The following is a 21575-nucleotide window of genomic DNA, read 5'->3' as shown; positions in this document are numbered from 1 at the left end:
GTTTTGTCCCTCGCGCGGCGCCGTCCCCCGCACGCTCTCTGCCCGCCCCCTCCTCTTCCTCCTCCCCCAAGATGGCGGCGGCCGGCGGTGCGGTGCGGCTGCGGCTGCTTTTCGACTACCCGCCGCCGGGCAGCCCGGGCTGCGCGCTGTGCTGGCTGCTGCTGGAGCCCAGCCAGGTGCGCCTCGTCACCGACCTCGTCAGCCTCATCCGCCACAGGTTCGGCTTCAGCCGGCGGGCCCGCCTCAGCCTCTTCCTGGAAGGGGCGCTGCTGCCGCCCACCGAGAGCGCCCGCCTCGTGCGGGACAACGACTCGCTCCGGTACGGCGGGGGCGGGCGGGACCCGGGCTCGGCCGGCGGCGGGAGCGGGGCTCCGGGGGGCCCTTGGGCTGCGCGGCACTGGGATGCGGGGGGGGGTCCCCAGCAGGCCCGAAACGCGCCCCCCCGCTCCCCGCCCTCTCACCGCGGGACACGGGCGAGGAACCCGGAGGTGCCCCCGGGCCCTTCCCGCGGCCGCCCGTAGCCTGGCGGCTCCCCGGGGCGGGGGGAGCTGGAGCCAGGTGCTCGCGGGCACCGTTCCCCAAAGCCTCCGGTGCTCGAGAAACCCCGGGGTGTCGGAAAGGGGCTGCACTAGATGATCTGTGAGGGAGCCGAGGGGTTGAAAGTCTCCTCCGGGATGGGAGGAGAGCGCTGCCTCCCTCCCCCGGCGCTCCCGCGCCCGGCCCCGAGCACCCGCACCGCCCGAGCGGGTGTTTTTATTCCAAAGACCTCGCTGACGCCGTGGGCCTTGGTCCGGGGTAGCAGCACGTGCTCCAGAGCTGTCCCCTTAGCAGCTGGAGCATCCCAAAAGACAAGCCTAACTGAGCTGCTAATGCACAGGAAAAAGGTGTTAATTTTGCTCAACGGTGGCTTTTGTTTGGCTCTTTTTGACAGAGTAAAATTGGAAGAGATAGTGGCAGATGATTATGAAGAGGTGGATGATGGCTTCTCTTATACACCAAAAGAAGACAGAAAAAAGCATAGACAAAAGCAAGAAGAGTTCTCTAGAAATGAAGATGACAGGCATAAAAGGGAAAAGAAAAAGAATAAACATAATCCTGAGTATTCCTCTTGTAGGGAAGAGACCTCTGTAGATATGCAGGACTCTCAAAAAAGGTGCAAGAAAAGAAAAAGAAAGGAAGAAGTTTGTGGAAGAAATAGACTCACAGAAGGTAAGGAAGAGAGCTCTACTGACCAATCTAAAAAGCTTAAAAAATTGAAGAGGGAGAAACAGTTGGCAACAAAAAAGAAGGATGAAAAGCAGACAAAGGCTGCTGCAGCAAAGATGGCTTTAGAACAAGCAAATGAGAGCTCTTCTCTGAATTCTGGTAAAAATAACAGCAAAAAAATCACAACACAGTCCAGAAAAAAGAGGGTCGGAGCTTCAGATTCCTCCAGCGTGTCATCTGACAGTGACAGCAGTGAACTAAACATAAAGCAAAATAAATCTTCCTGTAAACCTGTGGTGGCAACACTTCCCAAAGACAAATCCCAAGCTGTTACAAATTCTGATGTGAAAACTGCTGCTTCTAATAAAGTGACTGTAAAGTCTAATGCTGAAAATTCCACTAAGACTGCAATTAGTAAAAATGCTAAAAAATCCCAGTCCTCCAGTTCAGATTCTGACTCGAGTACAGAGGATGAGAAAGCAGCAACAGCACAAGACAATGCTGCAAAGGAAAAGTCACTGCCTAACAGTGTGGCAGCTGTAAAAACCAGTACCACCAAGGCTCCCAAAGCAAAGACCTCCTCTTCAGAGTCTGATAGTTCAGATTCAGAAACACTTGTTATTAAAAAACCCACAGCAAATGCTGGACTGAGTAATTCCATAGTAAGAAACTGCACTAAACAGTTGCCAACCAGCATTCAAGGACCACTTGCCAGCCCAGGTCGTGGAAGGGGGCGTGGAACAGGAGAGGATAACTTCTGGAGAGGACCTAGGGGCCGTGGGTTCCGTGGGATGATGAGGGGCCAAGGCCGTGGGAGAGGAGCAAACCCTGTCTTCTTCTATAACTACAGCAGCGAAGGCCAGAAACAGAGGCAGTTAAATGAAACTGCGACAAACGCTTCTGTTTTTGTCCAGGTGAGTGACTCACGCAGTCATAGGTCACCTTTCTCTTGCAGCTTTAACTATACAAAAAATGTACAGGATGAGAGTAATTTGTAAAAGCAGAAAAGATTAGTTGGATAAAGTTTGATGTTAACTTAGTAAATCTCATATTTACTGTATCTCTATTTAGCAGCCTGAGGAAGTGTTTATGAAACAATATTTAAGTGATTGCGTTGCATATGTCAAAACAAAGCACTCGGATACATACCTTACCCTTCTCAGAACTTCTTGCAATCCATAGAGCATACACATTGTCTTCTGTTTTTATTAATACAGTAATTAAATTAGTGGGTTTACTCTTTGTTTCACAGAATCCTGTGGAGGTCCCCAAGAGAGACTATAGTGTGTTACCTCTTCTAGCTGCCCCACCACAAGTGGGAGAAAGAATTGCATTTAAGGTAAAGAACTTGTGAAATACTGAATGTTAGTGGGCTAAAATTGTTTCATTTGGGCCACTCTAAGTTTTGCAGGACACACTACCAATAGCATAGTCCTGACAATGAAATGTTTACACTGAAGAACTTCATCCGTTATCCTAGAAGTATAAGAGTTAGGAAGTAGTCTTCATCCTACTTGTTCTTTCTTAAAAATTTTGTTTTAAACTCAAGCAAATGGCTCAGTGCATGTCTTGTCTAATGTTTGTAGGCATCTCTGAAGGCATTCACACCTTTTTTGCTGTCTTTCTAACCTAATATTTTCCCATACAACCGAAACCGTTACCCTTTCTGTTGTTGGCTCTAAAAAATTCTTTTGTTGTGAAGTCTGACTTTGATTTTTTTACAAAGGTTTGGAGCATGTGCATAAATTAAATGCATTTCTTTAGACTTCCTGTATTTGTATAATACAAAGAAATGTTGTCTGCTGTCATTTCAGTTTAAATTTCTGTGTGTATTCATACAATGACTCTTAGCTAGCACACAAGTCAGCTCACAAATACCAGAATTTTCTAGTTGCTCCTTCACAAAGTCTCTCTACTGTGGGCATATTTTCAAGGTTTATGTTTAAAAAAAATGCCAGAAAGAAGCATGTTACCCATCTACTTCCAACATGCAAGGAAAGTGAGCATTAAAATTAGATGCTATAAAAAGAAAAAAAAAAGTTATTTCTCTCTATAGCATTGCTACAGTATTATTGCAAATATTACCATACAAATGATTACATTTCACCACAAAATAAAAAAGTAAATGAAAATGAAATCACTGCAGTTGAAGAGACTGGGATCCATCTCCCTGATCTCCTCTCGCAGCCTGACCTGAATGTAAATTCTCTGGAGCAGTGAGTCCTGGAAGACAACCTGGGACTGTGATTGGCATCAGGATCCAGGAGCGGGAGGCTTGGTTCTTGCACTTCCCTATTGCTGAAGAAACTGTCTGAGTATAAATGGCATCCTCAGGGATCAGGAAAAGTTGTAATTTGTTATTTGTATTCCTCTCAACAGCGCTTGGAACTAACTGAAAATTACAGTCCTGAAGTTTCAGACTATAAGGTACTGTTTTCCTTTTCTCCCTTAATCCACTCACACTACTATTACAGGTGAGGTAAGGCTTAAGTATTTTGAGGTTGTGTAGTGTTTTTCTTCTCATCCAGTTGATTCAGCAGGCTATTCCTGCTACAGTAGTAAAAATTAAAACTCTAGAACCCAGAACTAACTGAAAATTTGAAAGATGTAACAGGGTTTTTTTTTTTTTAAAAAAAACCACAAGAATTATTAATGATCATTAATATTGTAGAGATGACGAAAAATCCATACCTTCAAGTAGAAAAATGTAGCTGTATTCCAGTCTACTGCTGTTTGAAGTCAAGGCAAATTCTTGAAACTGGTGCAAGTAAAATTTTGTTGCTACTTCCAATAATTTGGTTTCTGGATAAGTATTGATTTAACCTACAAAGACATTGACAATGAATAACTTTGGTTTGTTGATGCCAGTAACTGCAGATTGCTGAGCTTTAATACTTTGCAGATTTTATACACAGAGATAGAAAAATGTGACAGATCTACTTCCTCTAACTGTGATCAAGTACCACAGTGGTTGTAAATAAGGAATAGTTATCCAGTGCTTAAGTATATCTCCTCTGATTCTTTTCTTGTTGCTTTATGAAGGAGGGAAAAATAATCAGTTGGAATGCTGATAAAAAACAGATCGAGCTCGAGATCCTTTCGTCATCAGCAGGACAATGTACGTACCCTGGGACACTAAATGCTTGTTGTCATGTGCATCCCTTGGAAAGCAGCTAGTCCAGGGCATGTTTCATGTTTCAGGACTATTTCCCATTTCCTTGTGTTCCTTCTCAACACACCCTTCCCATCCTCACTCCCTCCCCAAAGTCTATTTAAATGGAGAAGTTCTAACACTTGCTAGTTGTATTGAAGATGCTCATAGGTATTTACAGAATGAAATTTGTCCAGTCAGTGTGAGTAGTCAGTAACCCATCTCTACTGTGGTTTCACTTCCTCCAAAAAATAAAATCATTGTATAGAATTGCAGAGAATATTTTAGATCATAATGCCGTTCTTTGCCATGTCAGTGAAGCCGCTGTCTTCAGTGGGTGTGGAACTGAGTCCCTGCAATGACAACGGGCACTTCAGAGACTTGAAACTAGGAATGTTTCTGAAAGTGACTGCGTATACTGCAGTTGCCATTTAAGCCAGAATTAATGAGTCATCATCATATGAGCATCGTTCTCAAATTTAGGCAGCATGTTGTTGATTAACTTTTCATGCAAAGAGTCATATTAGATAATTACCCTCATTTTGATGTGTATTCAGTTCTACCTCAGATTTTTTGTTACATTTATGAGCCCAAATACCCAACTAAAAAAAACCCCAAAACCTGGTTTTGATTAGCTTTCTAAATATGGTAAGCATTTAAACTTTTTTGTTTATAGTTAATGGAGTTGTTTGGGTTTTTTTAAGCTGCAAAAGAGCCAGGGAAGTTCGATCTGGTTTACCAGTCTGCAGATGGAGCAGAACTGATAGAGTATGCTGTTCCTCAAGATACAAAGGTATGTGGGTGTCCTGGTTTGAAGCCTGTTACAAGTTTTGTGTAGCTGACACATGCCCTGCTTTATGAGTCTGCTCATCTTGGTGAGATTCCCTTTATAATAACACATCTGATTAAAATAAATAGAAGCAAAAATCATTGTTCCTTTCTAGCAAGAATTGTATGATTACAAGATCAGAATCACTTCTTGCGTTTTATTCGATTAACTAGGTTCAAAACCAGTCATCAAACTGTAACTTTTTGTTCTGGCTAATACAATGAACAACAGCATGTCTAGATAGAGTATCAGTTCTCACAAGGTTATTCATTGCATGCACTGTTTGTCTTACCTGCCTTTCTCCTCACCCAGGATGTTAGGCAGGTTGAGGTTCATGAAGATGGATGAATTGCAGGAAGGATCTGTGATCTCTGTTCAGTAGTGCTGTTGTTCAAGTCTAGACGAAGCCTCATGTAGGAGAAACTGCATCTGCCTGTGTAGCTTGTACATGCTGAGTATTGTCTGTATTTTGTTTTCAGATAACTGAAAGTTGGGATGCGCTGATAGAGCCAAGACTGATTGTTGAGCCTCCAGTTAATGGATCCAGCATTGAAAATGGAGCAATCTAAGATGTGAACAAATGTAAATAATTGTACGGACTTGTTTTGTGAAATGCTGCCTTCTAGTTCTGAGGGCAGCAGATGCACTGGTGGGTATCTTTAAGGATATCTTTAATAAATGGTTTTAAAAAGAAACTATGCCAAAATAAACACTTTTTTCTTAGGATATGTTTTTATGTAATACAGGAATACTTTGTTTATTATAGGAAGTCTTTAATATAGATCTGTTGGAGTTTTTTTCTTAATAGAATCTTAATAACAATTTTTATATCCTACTGCTGCGAGCTGCAGAACTGGAATGGTTTGATCAAAAAAATAAAATACAACCTTGTATGGTCAGTACTATTTAAATGTCTGAATTTAGCTAGAGCAGTATAACTGCCACACAGAGGTAGCTTGCTGCAAGGATGAGTAAAAATTAACATTTAAAAATTAAATATTGTTGATGTGCACATCTCTTTGTCTGCAGCTGCAGAGCATGATACAAATGCCATGCCCTTGCAGTTATTTACAGGGTTCATCTGAAAATGTCAAGAAAAGCTTGTGGATTTCAAGCTCCTGTAGTTTTGAGAGGCAGATAAATAGTATTGGTAACTGTCAACTTTGCCTAGAACCACTGGAATGTAACGAATCCCTGGCAAAATTGTGTCCCAGTGAGTTAATCTGTGTAGGCTCTGAAATGTTTTTGTTTGTTTTAAAGCAGCTGCTTTTGCCCTTTAAGTGCTGAAGTTTCTGTGCTGCTTTTTTCCTTCCCAATAGCAGAATGGGTCACCAGGTGGTGGCAGTTTGCTTCACTGACATCTCTGCTCATTATTAGCATTGAGGTAGCACCTCATTCCCATGTAGTACTTGCATCTGGGCAAGTCTTACAAGTTAAAAGATAATCCCTGTCCCAGGTAGTTGACTCTTAAACAGAAGACATGGAGGAAAAAAAAAACCACCTAGATACAAACACCTGAAAAATTGTACATTGTCGTTTAGCTAACATGTATGCTGACTAGTGCATGATTACATTAAAATATTGCACACCTTTGCATTATCCCCATTAAAATGTCTTGTTTGTGAAGGAATCATTTTTATGAGTAAAACTAATTTGTGTATTGCAGTTCTCTTTAATTGCCATTTTATGTTAACTTTTGTTTTTTAGAGAAATGGACAGTTAGATTCATGCATGGATAGTCTTGCAAATGGGACACTAGCAGAGTCATGCTGGGACAGTTGGGATTAATGGAAAGATTTTTTTCTAAAGGAAATTGTTAATTTTGAATTCTTATGAAATTGCAAAGCTAAACGCAAGTATTTTGCAGCATTTTAGAGCAGGATTCACCTCTTGTTCTATTGCCTACAGAGCATTTTGGCTACAATGGGTACAGACACCCTCTGACCGTGATGAACAGATGATGGTTGAAAATAAATATACCCCTGAAAGGTATATAACCCATTGTTAGAGTGGAACAATTGTTTTGATGCACAATTTAAATCAAGTAAGTGCAGTCTGAGGGAGCTGTCTGACTGCCCTGCCTGTCACTCCCACCTGGGGAGCCAGGGCAGGGCTGGGGTGCTAAATGGGTGAGAAATGTGGAATAGGACAGAATGTGCACGTGAAGGAGTGAGGAATGAGTAACAGAATGTGCACATTCCTGCTTGCTTTCTGTCCCGCAAGTTTTGGGGTTTCTTGTGAGCCCCTTTGCTGGGGCAGCCCCAGTTGTCAGTCACAGGGGCTCCTTGCCACCTTCCTCTATACAATTTAGCAAGATGGGTTTGTTTAAAAATTCTGTTACAATTTTTAAACAAATTCTAGTCTCATGACTCAAAACAGGAGGATGTGTTTGAGCTAGCAAGCTCGAGTCACGCACACACAATGTGCTATAGGCCTACAGGCACACTGAGCACCTGCAGCTAGAGGCTGGCAGCCAGAACCTGCTGAACAGATCTTAAAGACCTGAAAGTTTTCTGCTGTGACTACAGACCTTGCAAAAATACATAGTCAGACTCAGCTCTTCAAGAATTTGGGTTTTTTTGTTTGCTCGGCCACGTGTACACGAGTAACAATTTATTCTGCTGTGCTTCCAACTTCCTGCTCAGATGCTGAGTGGCACTTTCAGTCAGCAATATATGAGCAAAGGGTTAGATCTAGTTCAGGACCACATGGAGTTCTCAAGTAATTGCAAGGAATCCAAGAGAGCAGTAACTCCTGTAGCTATTTAAGTGGTAAAATTCTTCAGTAATTTTTGTTAATGTTAAACATTGTTGGCTTTTAGACAGCAGGAGAGGTTGCGTTTACTCAAAATAGAATTTCAAGCCCTCTTTGACAACAGTGAACTTAAGTTGCTCATCTGAGTTCTAAACATCTGGTGTTCTGCTCGAGAAGCAAAAGCCACAACTTTATATTTGCGTACCTTTGTCTGCATCAGTTGGTACAAGATGAGTGCTGCAAAAAATACCATGAAGGTGCTGAAGGTGAAAGATGATGGTGACTTAGTCCAGATAAGCCCAGGAAGAAGTGCTTAGTTCACCTACTGAAAAATAAGAAACATAAACATTAACAGCTGCTCTTTGGTTGCATCTCTGGTAACGCACACACCACAGCTCTGTAAGAATGTTCCTTTGCTGTAGCTGGTAACCACCACTGCCCAGGTACCCTCAGGCGTTCACAGTTACAAAGTCCTGATCTGCATATCCCAACAAAACAAAGCGGAGCCATGCCCATCTCCTAGAAACAATTCCACCCTCAAGCAGATTACATACTTCATCCCTGAATTTTTGCTCCTCCGTCAAAGCCACAGCAGCTCTGAACAGCTCCTGTTGTCCTGTCTGCACCATCACTAAGCAGCAAATCCCAGCCCGTGACACACGACCTCTCCGTAGTTCATCCTGAAGGAGTGTTACTAGACTGGAGCAGATTATTGATGTAGGTAGAAGTCAACATTATCTGTATAATGTAGGTTTACAATGACCATTCACATTCAGTTTAGTCTTCCAAAATAACCAGCTAGGAATTTCTTTCAAAGCACTAATTGTAACAGACAAGCCACCATTGCCTCTTTTGAGTGCTTTACACAATTCCTGATGTCATGCACTGATTACAACCACTGTACTGGAGGTGACCCAGGTGGATGTTTATCGGTAACAGTTTATTAAATAGGCCAAAGCCTGTACACAAGCTTATTTTAACTATTTCGTGAAATACAGTCACATAGATAATAACTAATGCATGCACTGTAAGGAAGGCAATATGACCTGTCGACGTTTCTTCTCTGTGGGTTCACATCACGATGCGTCAGGGAAGATGTCCAGTGTAGTGGGAGGGTCTCAGGCCAGCTGAGAGCAAGCTCCAAGGAGGCCCTTCAATTTTCCCGACTATATACCTGTTTCATGCGTAGTGTTTTGTGATAAGCGGGGAGGGTTGGCCACAAGCTGTCTCAAGCCAACAAGCATGACTTTACAAAAAAGGGGAGCAAGACTGCCATTGTCACTCCAGAGATTTTTCCCCTGTACATACTGGGGCCCTTTCTGGTACCTTGTTTGGATATCTTACCCGCTAGTGTTGGTTTTACTTCATTCTCTGGTTGTTTTAACTTTCCCTTTATGGGTACTTCTTCCTGTGGCTGCGCAGGCTTTTGACTGGAGTGCTAGGCCGTGAGTGCTTTCTGGTAGATGAGGTGAGTGGAGCGACAGAGGCGTTTCTTCCGCGCTGCTGGGGCCTCACTATCACCCACAGGTTGGCTGTTGGGCCTCTGCCCAGCTCCGTCCTACAGTCTAGCAAAAAAATATTTGCCCACCTTCAGCAACTGTGGGTCTGGAGTCATCTCCCACACCTGAACATTTTTGGAAGTCTCTGAGGCCTAATGGCAACACAGAAACCCCACAATTGCCTGCTAATACCATTAAAAGGAGTATCAACAGTTCTCCATGCTCAGTGTCCTTTGGCCACTGGAAATGCAGTCGGGCGCAGGCAGCTGCTTCTGCTGCAGAGCACCAGGCTCTGTCTGAATCCTTGGGGGGGTCACAGATTTGTGTCAGGCTGCTCCTTTTCATCCACGCTGCCAGCGTACAGAGGGCACTGAGGAAGCCCCTGGGACACCAGCAGACAGGGCAGAAGAGGAACAGGAAGAGGCCACTGGAAGAATTTAGAGTCAAGTTAGCTATAACAGGAGCAGCTGAACACACTGTGCATCCAATGGTTCTGTTAGAAACAGTGATTATTCAACCGTTAAGACTGCGGAAAAGAAAGATACCAGGAAGTACCTTCTGTTGAGATGGTTTCTACATCCCACATGAGTAACCGTGTTAAGCTTTAAAAACACTGGTTCGACAACAGCTTGTTTGCTCCTCAGCAGCCCAGGTTACAGGCAGCTCGGCGGAGGCAGCCGGGGCAGTTGGGGTTCCCGCGTTTGCCGGGCCCCAAGCACACGGGTGCGGGCAGCGGTGCCCCAGGCAGGCAGCTGCCAGACTGCAGAATTTTTTGGAAAAAGAATTTTGTCCAGCCCGGGCCGGGAGCGGGGCGGCCGGGAGGCAGCGCTCCCCCCGCGCCGGGGCTGCCAGTCCGGGCCGGCGTGCGCCTCAGAAATGAGGCGTTTTGGTGCAGAAACCGAACCCGAGACCCTCTCCCGGGCGCAGCGGCTGCCGTGGGCGATGCTGTACCGGCCTCCCCCGGCTCGGGCCCGCCGGCGGGACGGGGGCACCGCGGGGCCGCTCCGCCTCCACCCGCGCCACGGCCGGGCTCGGCCCCGCGGCCACAACCGGCGCAGCCAGGGGCGGGCGGGCCCCGGCGCTGCCGCTCCGCCCGCCGGGGCGGGGACGGGGCGCGTAGATTCCCGGAAAGCTCCGGTCCCAGTTTCGTTTCTGGCATCTCGGGGCAAGTGGCCGTCGGGGCGATGGCGCAGCTGGCTCGGTCGCCGTCGGAGCCGGGCCTGGCGGGGCTGGAGGAGGATCTGACCTGCTCCATCTGCCTCTGCCTCTTCAGCTGCCCCGTGACGGTGCCCTGCGGGCACAACTTCTGCGCCTCCTGCCTGGAGCTCTCCTGGGGCGGGCTCTCGGCCAACTTCAGCTGCCCGCAGTGCCGGACCACCTTCCTGGACCGCCCGCAGCTGCAGAAGAACACGGTGCTGTGCCGGGTGGTGGAGCAGCTCCAGGGCTGCGCCGGGGCCGAGGACAAGGCGAAGGCGAAGGAGGTGGAGGTGGAGGAGGAACAGGAGGAGGAAGCGGCGGGCTGCGGGACGGAGGTGCCCCCTGTGTTGTGCGACAGCTGCCGGCAGGCGCCGGCCGCGCAGACCTGCCTGACCTGCATGGCCTCCTTCTGCCCCGAGCACCTGCGGCCGCACCAGGACAGCCCGGCCTTCCGCGACCACCAGCTCTGCCCGCCGCTCCGCCACCTCCACCGCCGCAAGTGCCCGCAGCACAACAAGCTCTTCGAGTTCTTCTGCAGCGAGCACGGCAGCTGCCTCTGCTCCCTCTGCCTCCTCGACCACAAGCTGTGTCACACCAGTCCCGTGCAAGTGGCCAAAGCCGACGCCAAGGTGAGCGGCTGGGGCAGGCAGCTCTTGCCGGGGCTCCCCTTTGCTCCCCTGGGGCCTGGTGGCTCCCTGGGTGGTGGGGTTGTGGGCTGTGGAGTGCCGGGGGGAGGCTGGACCAAGACTTGGACTGTGAATCTCATGCCTGGCCTTGGCGAGCTGTTAGCCGTCCTCCAACGTGCGCTTGAGCGCGTCTTCAGAGTCGTTCCTTGCGTTTTCCTCCTCTCGCCAAGATGGTGCTCGGAGGGTAGGGGTGGGCGCTGTCATGGAGTCGATTGCCAGCTCCTGTCCTGTCCTGAGCTGACCAGCGAGGCCCAGGTGTCACCCGCAACTCCGAGCCTCCTCCGCTGCTCACTGCGCAGGGTTCACTGCATGGCTGTACCACAGGGTCACCGAGGGACTGTAGACAGACATTGCTCTGTGCATGTTCTTAAGAAGCAAAGAATTATAAAAGTAGCCTAAGGAGATCTCTAGCATGTAGATAAAAGCCAGGAGAGGTTCTCCACAGAGTGGAAGGGAAGGAAACCAAGCCTTTGTATCTTACTGCAGGTGAAAATCAGAGGGTAGAAGAGTAAAGCACGCTTGAAAAGTTTAGGTGGCCAAACTCCGATCTGTTTGGTGAGTGTGTATACTGCTTACCCTCAGAAGTCATCCCTGATTTAGCTTAGCAGCATCTTGAACTAAAGGAACAGGTAATTCGCATCTGAGCAGTAAAATTCTCAATTAAAACGAGATGGATGAACAGTAGTGTTAACCTAGTGCCCAAAGTCCAACCTGAGAGCTAACGTAACGTTTGTTCTTAGCACTGGGAGCTGCTATGTGTGTGTGAGCACTCGGGCCTTATCAGGGGTGAGTCAACAGCGTGCATCTTGCTGTTGGGAGAGATGCAGCTGCGGGGAGGGTGCCAGCTCCACAAGCCACACATGCAGAAGAGTACTTTTACATCCTGTAAGCTTTAAGGAGCAGTAGATTTTAAACCAATAGTACCAAATGCTTACAATAGTTATTTAAAACTTTCTGTAAATATGACTCTTACTCCATGACCCAGCTGAGAGCAGACTTGACAACTGCTTCTCTGAAATAGTTTCTGATCTCTTCTATTGCAGTTGGCGCTGAAGAAGAGACTCGTGGAGCTGCATAATCAGAGTCTGAGAGCTGCTCAGGCAATGAACACTGTGAAAACGAACCAAAGCCAAACTGCTGTAAGTGGGTAACTGCTCTAAATGCTGTCAGGTTGCTTGGCATATGCTAGTCACTGCATGTTGTTGATGCTTGTACTCCTACGACAACGGCTGTAGTATTGAGATGGCATTGGCAGGAGAAGACGTCATTGGGAAAGAACAGAAAAGAGGCATTTTGACGGAGCCAGGCAGCTCCGTGGGAGATGGGAGTAAACCAGCCACCGTGCAAGGGTTTTATACTCACATGTGCTGACACACTTGGCCCGTAACGGCACTCAAACCCATCCTTTCCTGAGGCACCAAAGTGCGTGTCCGTGCAGCCCAAGCGAAGGGATTAGTGAGCTGTAATGGCTGCCCCCGTGCAGACATTTGGGATGGCTCTTCCCCATAGATTACCACAACTAATGCTTGCTCTTAGCTGATGATCAGGGTTGCCATTTGTGCTGACGGCTGGATTGGGTACATCTCACTTTTACCATCCTTTCTGAACCAAGTGGTAGAGACCAAGAAACTGAAAAGCTGCTGGGGTAGCACTTCTGTGCTCCTCTGGAACGTCTCTCAGAGGATCAGGAATAACTTTGTATTAACAAGAGATGCCACATGTCAGAGGCAGAAACAGCTGCAGCCATGCAGGTGGTTGTGCAGTGTCCGAGCTCGCGGCGGCACAGCCCCATCCCAGTGCTGGTAGCCGCTGGATGGCCGGCCTGGCCTCTGCCCCACAACCCCTGCAGCAGGGATCTGGAGACTGAGAATTGTCCTGATTCCTTGGAAGGAAATGAATTTGCTTTCCAAACTACATAGAAATATATAGCTTTTCTATTGCCTGTTTCAAGTAATTGAAGCCTGCGTGTTCCTTAAAGGCTTTCTTGTAGTAGTAGTAAGTGGTACTTTGTTCACAAACTGTGCTTTTGAAACCAGTATCTGTCTGCTCTTGTCTGCTCCAGGAGGCAGCTTCCAAAAAGAAAGATGTGATCAGAAGTGAGTTTTCGGAAATTAAAGCTTTAATCGACGAAAGAGAAAATCAGGCCTTGAAAGTAATTGCAGATGAAGAAAAAAGAGTTTGCAATAAGTTTGAATATATTTACTCTGTTCTGAGATCTAAGAAGAATGAAATTCAGTCTCTCAGAGATTGGATTGAGAAGGCGCTGACTGAAAACGATGACATTCTGTTTTTGAAGGTAATATGTCCTTTAAATGCGACTCCAGTTCTTCATGTTTCTAGAATGCAGAATCACACAAACCTGCTGTGGTAGTCCTGCTCTCCAGACACTTTCAGTCAAATGGTAATGCAGTCGTGTGCAAGAATCTGCTATAAAAGGATGTACTGCTAAGTACACAAATACCAGCGTAAGAGTGCTGAAATGAAGTGGTGTCTGTCTGGTAACTCCCCCTGTTCAGCCACTACCTCTCCCAGAAGCAGAGGGGCCAGAGGGTGAGAGAATGCACCTCCACGAGGTGTTGCAGCTCCATGCTGTGACACCATCTAGATCTTTCTTGCTGCTTCAGGTATCACTTGAGAATTAATGCATGTGGGTTGCTGCTGAAATTTTGCCATGGGTCTTGTCTGACTGTAGCCTTTGCTCCTTTGCATTTGAGATGAATGCACAAACCCCACCCCATTTAAAGTAACTTGGTTGTATTTTTCTATGTCTGCTACACAAGGTGGTCTGCATGAGATATTCCATTTGTCATTTCAGAGAGCAGCAGCACTACAACGAACATCAACAAAAGACGCTTTTGTTCCTGTAATTGAAATGGACCAAAACTTGATATATTCCACTCTTCAGTCTACCATTAGCCTTAAAAACACTGTGAAACTTTCAGTGACTCACTGTAGGGAGACAAGAGCGGAAGGTACTGTATCACTGGGAGAACTGGCATTTTCTGCCTTGGCTTTGAGCTCAAATGAGGGATCTTCCCCCTCCAACCCAAATAGCATTTAAAAAAAATGGTGCAGCAAATACAGTTGGTTAATGTAAATTGTCTCTTCTAACTTCTGCAGCCCTTCACTTCCATACAAAAGTGCTACAGTCTGGGCTAAACTAGGAGAAAAAACATGCCATTGTCTCTTCACTTTTATCTATACTTGGATGAGCTGAGGAGTATCATGATACTCTGCCCTTCTGGCACAGCTCAGCCTTTATTCCTTACAGTAATTTATGGTTTTATTATGTAGCAGGGTTGGATGCAGTTAAGATGTGGATTTGAGGGGAGATATAAAACATTTTAGAGTGATAGGACTACGGTTACCAAACTCTAAAGGTGCTGATCGTTTTAAGTGTTGTAGAACAGAGCTCTACTTACTCTATTAAGCAAAAGTATCTTTTGGACTGGGACACGGGTATCTTCTGTGGAGTTTCCATCTCTGCCAAGTATCATTTAAGTTCTATTCACATAACTGAAAAATAAGATTGAAAAAGGCTTCACTAATGCATTACTGTTCCTGGGAATACAAACCATAATGTAAAATATGGTCATTGCAGCAAAACTAATGCCCGGGAAAACTAAGCCCCCTCCAGCGGCTCCTCCAAACAAAACCGTTTGTGGAAAGAAGCCTCCAGGACCACGTAAGTACTAAAGAACATCATCCTCTCCTAACTATGGGTTTACTATTAAATAAGAATTCAAGCAGTTACCTGAGAGCTCTTTGCTTTAGCGGTGATGCGTGATTATCTGTAGTGAGCACACTGGCATGAGAAAGGGAGGGTGTTTTGGGTTATTTAGTGATGGATGCCTCTGCAGCTGTAAAGCAGCAAACTGTGCAGATACAATGGTGCGTTAGCCTCAGTGTGTGCCTGTAGTGATGTCTGTGCAGGCTGTAAAGCAACACAGAGCCTCCCCACCCTCTAGTTCTTGCAGGTTTCTTTTTTTTTTCATTTGTACTAAATATCTGTTGGCTTGTTTGATGGGTTTGTATGTATTGAATCCTGCTTACAAGTGTTTATGTTCTGTTTTTTTTCTTTCCCTCGCCTCACAAGAGCATACCTTGAGAGAGAAAATCTCTCACCAGACTCAAGCCACTTCGCAGGTGGAGGCAGATACCAGTAAGTGGTGATTACTAGCAGCCTTACTCAGACATTTTGCTGGTCATGTCTCACATTCTAAGGCTGGGGTGATGGAGACGTTCTTTGTGGCAGGTTCTACTGGGGCCTTTCAGTGTTGTTTTATCCAGATACTGGTATTAATGCTGCACTCTAGCCTGTCTGGAAGATCTTCCATATTCTCTTTTTGAAATAAGAAACTACTTCTGTTACCTCCACTGAGCTCTTGACACATGGTCCTTTCCATTCACAAGTCCTGTGTGTGGAGCACTCAGTGGGGTCTGTTGTGGATTGCTGGAGTTGAATGAAGTTGTACCTTCTGTTGCTGCACTAGATCTGTTGTAAAAAAAGGAATAGTCTGTGTGCCTCATGGGAAGAGGCTTATTATCCCTTGTCCTAACACGCTGCATCCTGGAGTAGAGATGAAGCTCCTTCCAGGCTAGGCGAGCTCCATGTGTAGCTTTCCAGTATGGGTGTATTTGTACATGGCTTCAACAGGCTGGACTGTCAGCTTTATGTACTGCTGCAGCTTCAGAAAAGCCATGATGGTGGTGTTACAGCTGGCATAGTCTATCAGTGGCTTTTCAGTCTCAGTAGAACTCACAGTCCACTTTTTTTTTTTTTTCCTCCAGAGGAGAAGAAGAAACCTGTTAAAGTTGGTGAGTCCAAGCTTTCAGCCTGCTTATCCTAATTTTCACTGACTGCTTTTAAAATAAGTAGATGGTCACTAGTGTTGGTGTATTAAGCAAAAGTTCAACTCTTGCTCTGAGAAGGCTCTTACTAGCCACTGTGAGAGTGATCAAGCGCTGAAAGAGGTTGCCCAGAGACAACAGGGAATTTTCGAAACTTGACAAGACAGTGAGCAACCTGAGCTAATAATGAGCTAAGTTAATGCTGCATGGAGCAGGAGGGTAAACCAGATGATAACCTCTAGAGGTCCACTCCAACCCGAGTGTGTCTGTGTTACGCATGCAGGGTTTCTTCCCAACTGGTCAAACTCTCTTTTCTTCTGTTTCCACAGCACCAACCACAGGACCGCTAAATGCTGCAGCTATTGCTTCAGTTAAAGAGCTTATTGACACCTTTCTGAAGAAATCCAGAAAGGAGCTTTTGGAGTGTAAGACACCCAATATTAACACTACTTAAAGATGAACTTTCTGCACTTAACTGCACTGGTGTTATGTGCCCTCTGTAGTTATCTGACAAAAATACTTTGGAGGGGGTTTAGTTAGCTTAGTTACTTTAGTAGGATATCAACTGGTTTTTTACAAGTGAAGAAAATTTTTGGAGGAAAAGGCAGCAGGAGGTTTTCTTTTGCCAGATGAAACAAATTTATCTTCAGTGTTCATGTATCTTTATGAAGGTAAATGAAGTTTTCTCAGTAATGGCTTTGGTTTCGCCCAAAATGCCTGCGTTAGGGTAGCCTAGAAATACAATGTAATGCACCGGATTTTTCTTTGAAATGAAATGCAGGCTTTTGTGTGAGCCCATGATGGCTTGCTTAAGATGCTATACCAGACGGTATACAATATGGTATACCTTTCACTGCCAGATCAGCAATCCCCTTCTTCTGCCAGCATATATTTTGGGTGGTGAAGGAATCCCATGGAGATGCAGGAAGGAAGGAAACTTACCCTCCATTTGCCTGCTGTGTAATACAGAGCTGGTGTTGAACGCAGCAGCTATTACTGTGGCCCTAAGAACTGCCTGCATGGAGGAGAGCAGAGCAGGGAGATAAACACACACAGGAACAAGTGCTTAGGCAGGACAGTATAAATAGAATCATTCAGGTTGGGAAAGACCCTTGGGACCATTGAGCCCAACCATCAGCCCTACTCTACAAAGTTCTCCCCTACACCATATCCCCCAACATCTCCTCCAAATGACCCTTAAACACATCCAGGGATGGTGACTCCACCACCTCCCTGGGCAGTCTGTAGTCTACGGGGCTCCTCTCCTCAGCATTCAATGGAAAGCACTTCTCTTGAATGCTGTGTTTCTTTATCAGTGCCACAAATAGACACTACTGGCCCTTAACAACAGTTTTCCCTGCTGAGGTTTTCATTTTGCTTTTGTAAAAAGACAGTAAAATGTCCCAGCAGTTTTTGTGGTGGTCATCCCAGCAATGACTGATGGTCTGCTACTCCCTAGTACTTCCATCACTCTGTCTCCTCTAACCGTATCATCTCTCCTCTTTGAGTACAACCATTATGCCACTATCAGCTCAAAGAGAAGCTGGTATACGAATGAGCCAGTTGTGAATGCTCAGGAGAGTCTCCTACCTGTAATTTTTTCATACATCTCAGGTCTTGTAATATCTGAAGAGCCCAAGAGGGGGATACCCAGGAGACAGCAATGCTTATATCTAATGCTGTTCTCTAATCATGGTGTAATTTAATTCCCTTCCTTTTCCTGTTTCTTCCCACTGGCATTGTTCACCCCTGGGGTAGGCTGCTCCCCAAGGGATCATTCAGTACTCTTCAGTACCTTCAAATGATTCATGTCATTGCAGATGCTGCTAACATCACACTGGATTACAACACAGCTCATAACAAAGTGGTTCTGTCTGAGAGATATACCAAGATGTCTGTCTCAGACACCTCCCTGAATTATAACCACCACCCTCAGCGCTTCACCGATTGTTTCCAAGTGCTGGGGTTCCAGTGCTTCAAGAGAGGCGTCCACTACTGGGAAGTGGAACTGCAGCAGAACAACTTCTGTGGCATCGGCATCTGCTATGGCAGCATGGACCGGCAGGGACCAGAGAGCCGCCTGGGGAGGAACAGCAGTTCATGGTGTATTGAGTGGTTTAATTCCAAAATATCATCCTGGCATAATGATGTTGAAAAGTGCTTACCCAATGTGAAGGCTACCAAGATTGGTGTGCTGCTCCACTGCGAGGGAGGGTTTGTGATTTTCACGGCTGTTGGGGAGAAGCATAACTTGATCTATAAATTCAAAACTCAGTTTACTGAAGCCTTGTACCCTGCCTTCTGGTTATTTTCCAGTGGCACTGTTCTCTCTCTCTGCCCAATGAAACAGTAAGGTCTCATATCGTCATTTAGTTTGCCTAAGTACTTACATGCAGATAATCAGTCCTGCAGCAACTCTTTGTATGTCTTAGTCTAAGAAGTCTTGAAAATTGTCTGAGACAAAAATTATTAGCTCTTTTAAGCAGTTTAGGAAATCTGCTGATTGCTGGTCTCAATTGCTAAAGCCTTAGATAGTGATTTAGTAAAATGTTGATGATTGTGAAACCTTTCATCACAGTTTTTACTAAGACCTTGATTGTGCTTCTAAAAGCAAAGTTATTATACGAAACCATTGTTAAACGTCTTCAGTAGTCACTGTGGCTTCTGTGGTTTGCTGTAAAGGATCCCCAGAATTCATTTTCAGGTCCAGATGTGTTCCACAGGTAGCAATAACCCCTTTGAGAAAGAAACAGGAAGAATACTTTGACAAGTTCGGGTTCCAGGCTTTGAGGTTGCCTTTTTCTCTATACACAGACTGTTATCCATAGTCAGGATTTGCAATACACGTGTTCTCAGTGTATGACTCCATGAGATGGTACACAATGAACTATTAAAATCAGTAAGTTTAGGTCTTGTGACGCTAAGTTATAAAAGCCAATATGACAGATCTCATCAGAATGGAAATGCAGAGATGTTTAGAGTTGACAAATAAGAAATGGTGTGAAAATCACCAGGAAAAAATTACATTGACTCAGAGGCTGGGAATATGCCAGAGTCTTCAGGAAGAATCCTGCAGAGCAGTAGTGTGCGCCTTGTAATATGGTTTGTGGGGTGAAGCATTCTGTCTCATGTTCTGACCCAGAACATGTTTCACATCTTCACAATGAAGACTCTTCAGTGGTTTTTTTGTGTGCTGAGGAGTTCAGGAAGTGCATTTTTGGCTTGCATATGGAGCATAAATGTGCTGTCCGCTTAAAGCAGGGTCTCCTGTCATAAAGCTTTTCCTCTTTGTGAGGTGGGATGGTCTCTGCTGGTGTATCTTAGTTGTTCAGGTGGTAGAAACTGGATTTCCTACATGTTATTGGGACTCTTGATTTAAGGAGTCTCAAGAGAGCGTGCACAGTACCTAGAAAATGCTGTTTCCTCTCTGTGTGAAGCCTGTGGGCAGACAGGTGAGTCTTTGGAAACATACGTGGAATTAGCACAAAGGAGAATATACGTCCATTCCCACTGGGATGGATTTTTAATTCCCTTGGTTTGCTTCGCTTTGGGTTGTGGTATGTCTTCAGAAGTCCTCACCATGTACAGAGGAATCTGTACTGCATTTCTTACTCAATAACTTAAAAACAGTCAGTAGGCAATCAAGGTATTTGGATCTCATAAGTTATTGGGCCTGTATCTTGTTGGTGCCTCTGGACTTACTATGCTAACTCTTACTTCTTGCAGTAGCCCATGAAGAACAGGAAAGCTCACATGAGAGACTTCCTGGACTTTGGTTTGTAAAACTCCCCGTTATGGGACTGGGTGAAGTAAAACACAAAGCTACTGCTGGCAGTTTGAAGAGGAATTGTTAGAAGGCTCAGAAGAACCTCTGTGACCACATTTCATATTAGCCAAAGTGCTTTAGAGAGAGACTTGCAGGAATTGGGGCTTGGTGTCTCTATTTTTACTTGGTTTGTGAACTCTTAGTATTTTGTCAAGGATAGCATAAGGCTGATCAGACACTTCCATTTCTTTGGCTGGAACAGGATATGGAATTGATGGTGACCTAAATGTGCCATGGCTGTCTTTGGAGTAGTTGTACTATTTCAAGGGTCTCAACTTTCCAAAGCAAGTCAGCACTATCAAACTAAGCAGAACACTTCAAAAGATGCGGAAGGAAGATGTGTCCTGCTAGGAGCCAACAATGAATGCAAACCTCTTTTTTTTCTGCACTTCCAGTTTTTCAGCCATGAGGGACAAGAGCAGTTTCCTCTGAGAAATCCTGTCCCTTTGGCTGCTTGGCTGTGCCACAGGGCTGCAGGAGTACTCTGTCCCCTTGTTCATGGGGAAAAAAAGTGCTCCAGTGGTTTGTGCAGTGGAAAAAGTCCACATTTTCTATAGTTTGTTTCTTGACTTTAAAGGGGTGTTTAATATTAACCTCTAAGTCTAGAGGCTTCTTTAGCCATAATCTGGAGTGATACGCAAGCGAAGAATATCTCTTATTCTGCCATGTTGGACAAGGTTGGATTCTTTAATGTGACATTGGTGTATGACCAACAGTATATAACACGTGAGGTTTTCTGGATTACCACAGGCAGTGAAACAAGCCTGCTCCTGTATTCTTGAATCTCTTTTTTTGTTTTCTTTTGTGCTATGAATGACTAGAAGTGATAGAATGAGGTTCTGTTGATTTGGAATGAAATGAGAAATGCATAACTGAATTGGTGCACTTCTGAAAACTGTTACCTTGGTTAGCTTCAGATATCATGGATATATCGAAACATTGGGGTGATATACCACTAGAAAAAAATACTAGTTACAGCATGATAAATAATGGTTCAAAAGCCTCTTCAACACAACTGAAGTGTTTTTACTCAGCCAGTAACTATCAAAGCTGTACTAGTTTTAAACAAAATGTAGATACAAGCATGTGTTTTAATTATACTTCTCTTTTTAATACTATAAAGAACTCAACTTATCCAGTCTAGAAAAAGAACTAATTCTGGAGTTCATAAACCCATGAGCATGTGGAATGATTTGCATATTAATGTACAAGTGAGTAAATGAAGAAATACTTGCCCACTGAAAATATACTAATCTGTTTAAATTTAATCCTTTCTTCAATGAAACCACACATCAGTAAAATACTGCAGTTAGAAAAAATAAATGCTTATGTAATTATAAACCTGTTGATTGTACTGATAAATCAGCCATGTACTTCAGTATGTATACCACATGTTACTTCATATAGATGTGTCAGCTAAGACATCCTTGTCAGGGGCAATAGACGTAGATTTTATGCCATCTGTTTTATGTCTGTGCCTGTAACTTTTTGAAGTTGACTGTTGTTGATCTTTTCAGCTGTAAAGTGAATGAATCGTGCTATTTTGAATTAAATGAATACTCATGGTAAACCCTAA

At 45.0% G+C, this 21575-nt stretch overlaps 2 protein-coding genes across 4 annotated transcripts; both read left to right on the top strand.

The window, feature by feature from the left end:
• The first annotated feature begins 66 nt into the window (after positions 1–66).
• COIL (coilin) lies at positions 67–6816 on the top strand. Its single transcript, XM_074889656.1, has 7 exons — positions 67–319; positions 932–2120; positions 2459–2545; positions 3586–3633; positions 4249–4324; positions 5062–5150; positions 5666–6816. Exons 1-7 carry the CDS (start codon positions 72–74, stop codon positions 5753–5755), a joined length of 1827 nt encoding a protein of 608 aa, XP_074745757.1. The 5' UTR covers positions 67–71; the 3' UTR covers positions 5756–6816.
• Positions 6817–10565: 3749 nt separating this feature from the next.
• Positions 10566–21575, top strand: TRIM25 (tripartite motif containing 25). 3 transcript variants are annotated; one of them, XM_074889653.1, is made up of 9 exons: positions 10566–11265; positions 12366–12461; positions 13385–13618; positions 14138–14294; positions 14924–15007; positions 15419–15484; positions 16114–16140; positions 16503–16598; positions 17994–21575. In XM_074889653.1, exons 1-9 carry the CDS (start codon positions 10624–10626, stop codon positions 18524–18526), a joined length of 1935 nt encoding a protein of 644 aa, XP_074745754.1. In that variant the 5' UTR covers positions 10566–10623; the 3' UTR covers positions 18527–21575. The 3 variants fall into 3 exon arrangements, with proteins under 3 accessions (XP_074745754.1, XP_074745756.1, XP_074745755.1); XM_074889655.1 differs by lacking the exon at positions 15419–15484; XM_074889654.1 differs by lacking the exon at positions 16114–16140.

This window comes from Strix uralensis, chromosome 19, assembly GCF_047716275.1.
Source record: "Strix uralensis isolate ZFMK-TIS-50842 chromosome 19, bStrUra1, whole genome shotgun sequence".
NCBI lineage: Eukaryota > Metazoa > Chordata > Aves > Strigiformes > Strigidae > Strix > Strix uralensis.
The sequence above is the reverse complement of the archived record's forward strand: the minus strand, read 5'-3'. Positions and strand labels throughout refer to the sequence as shown.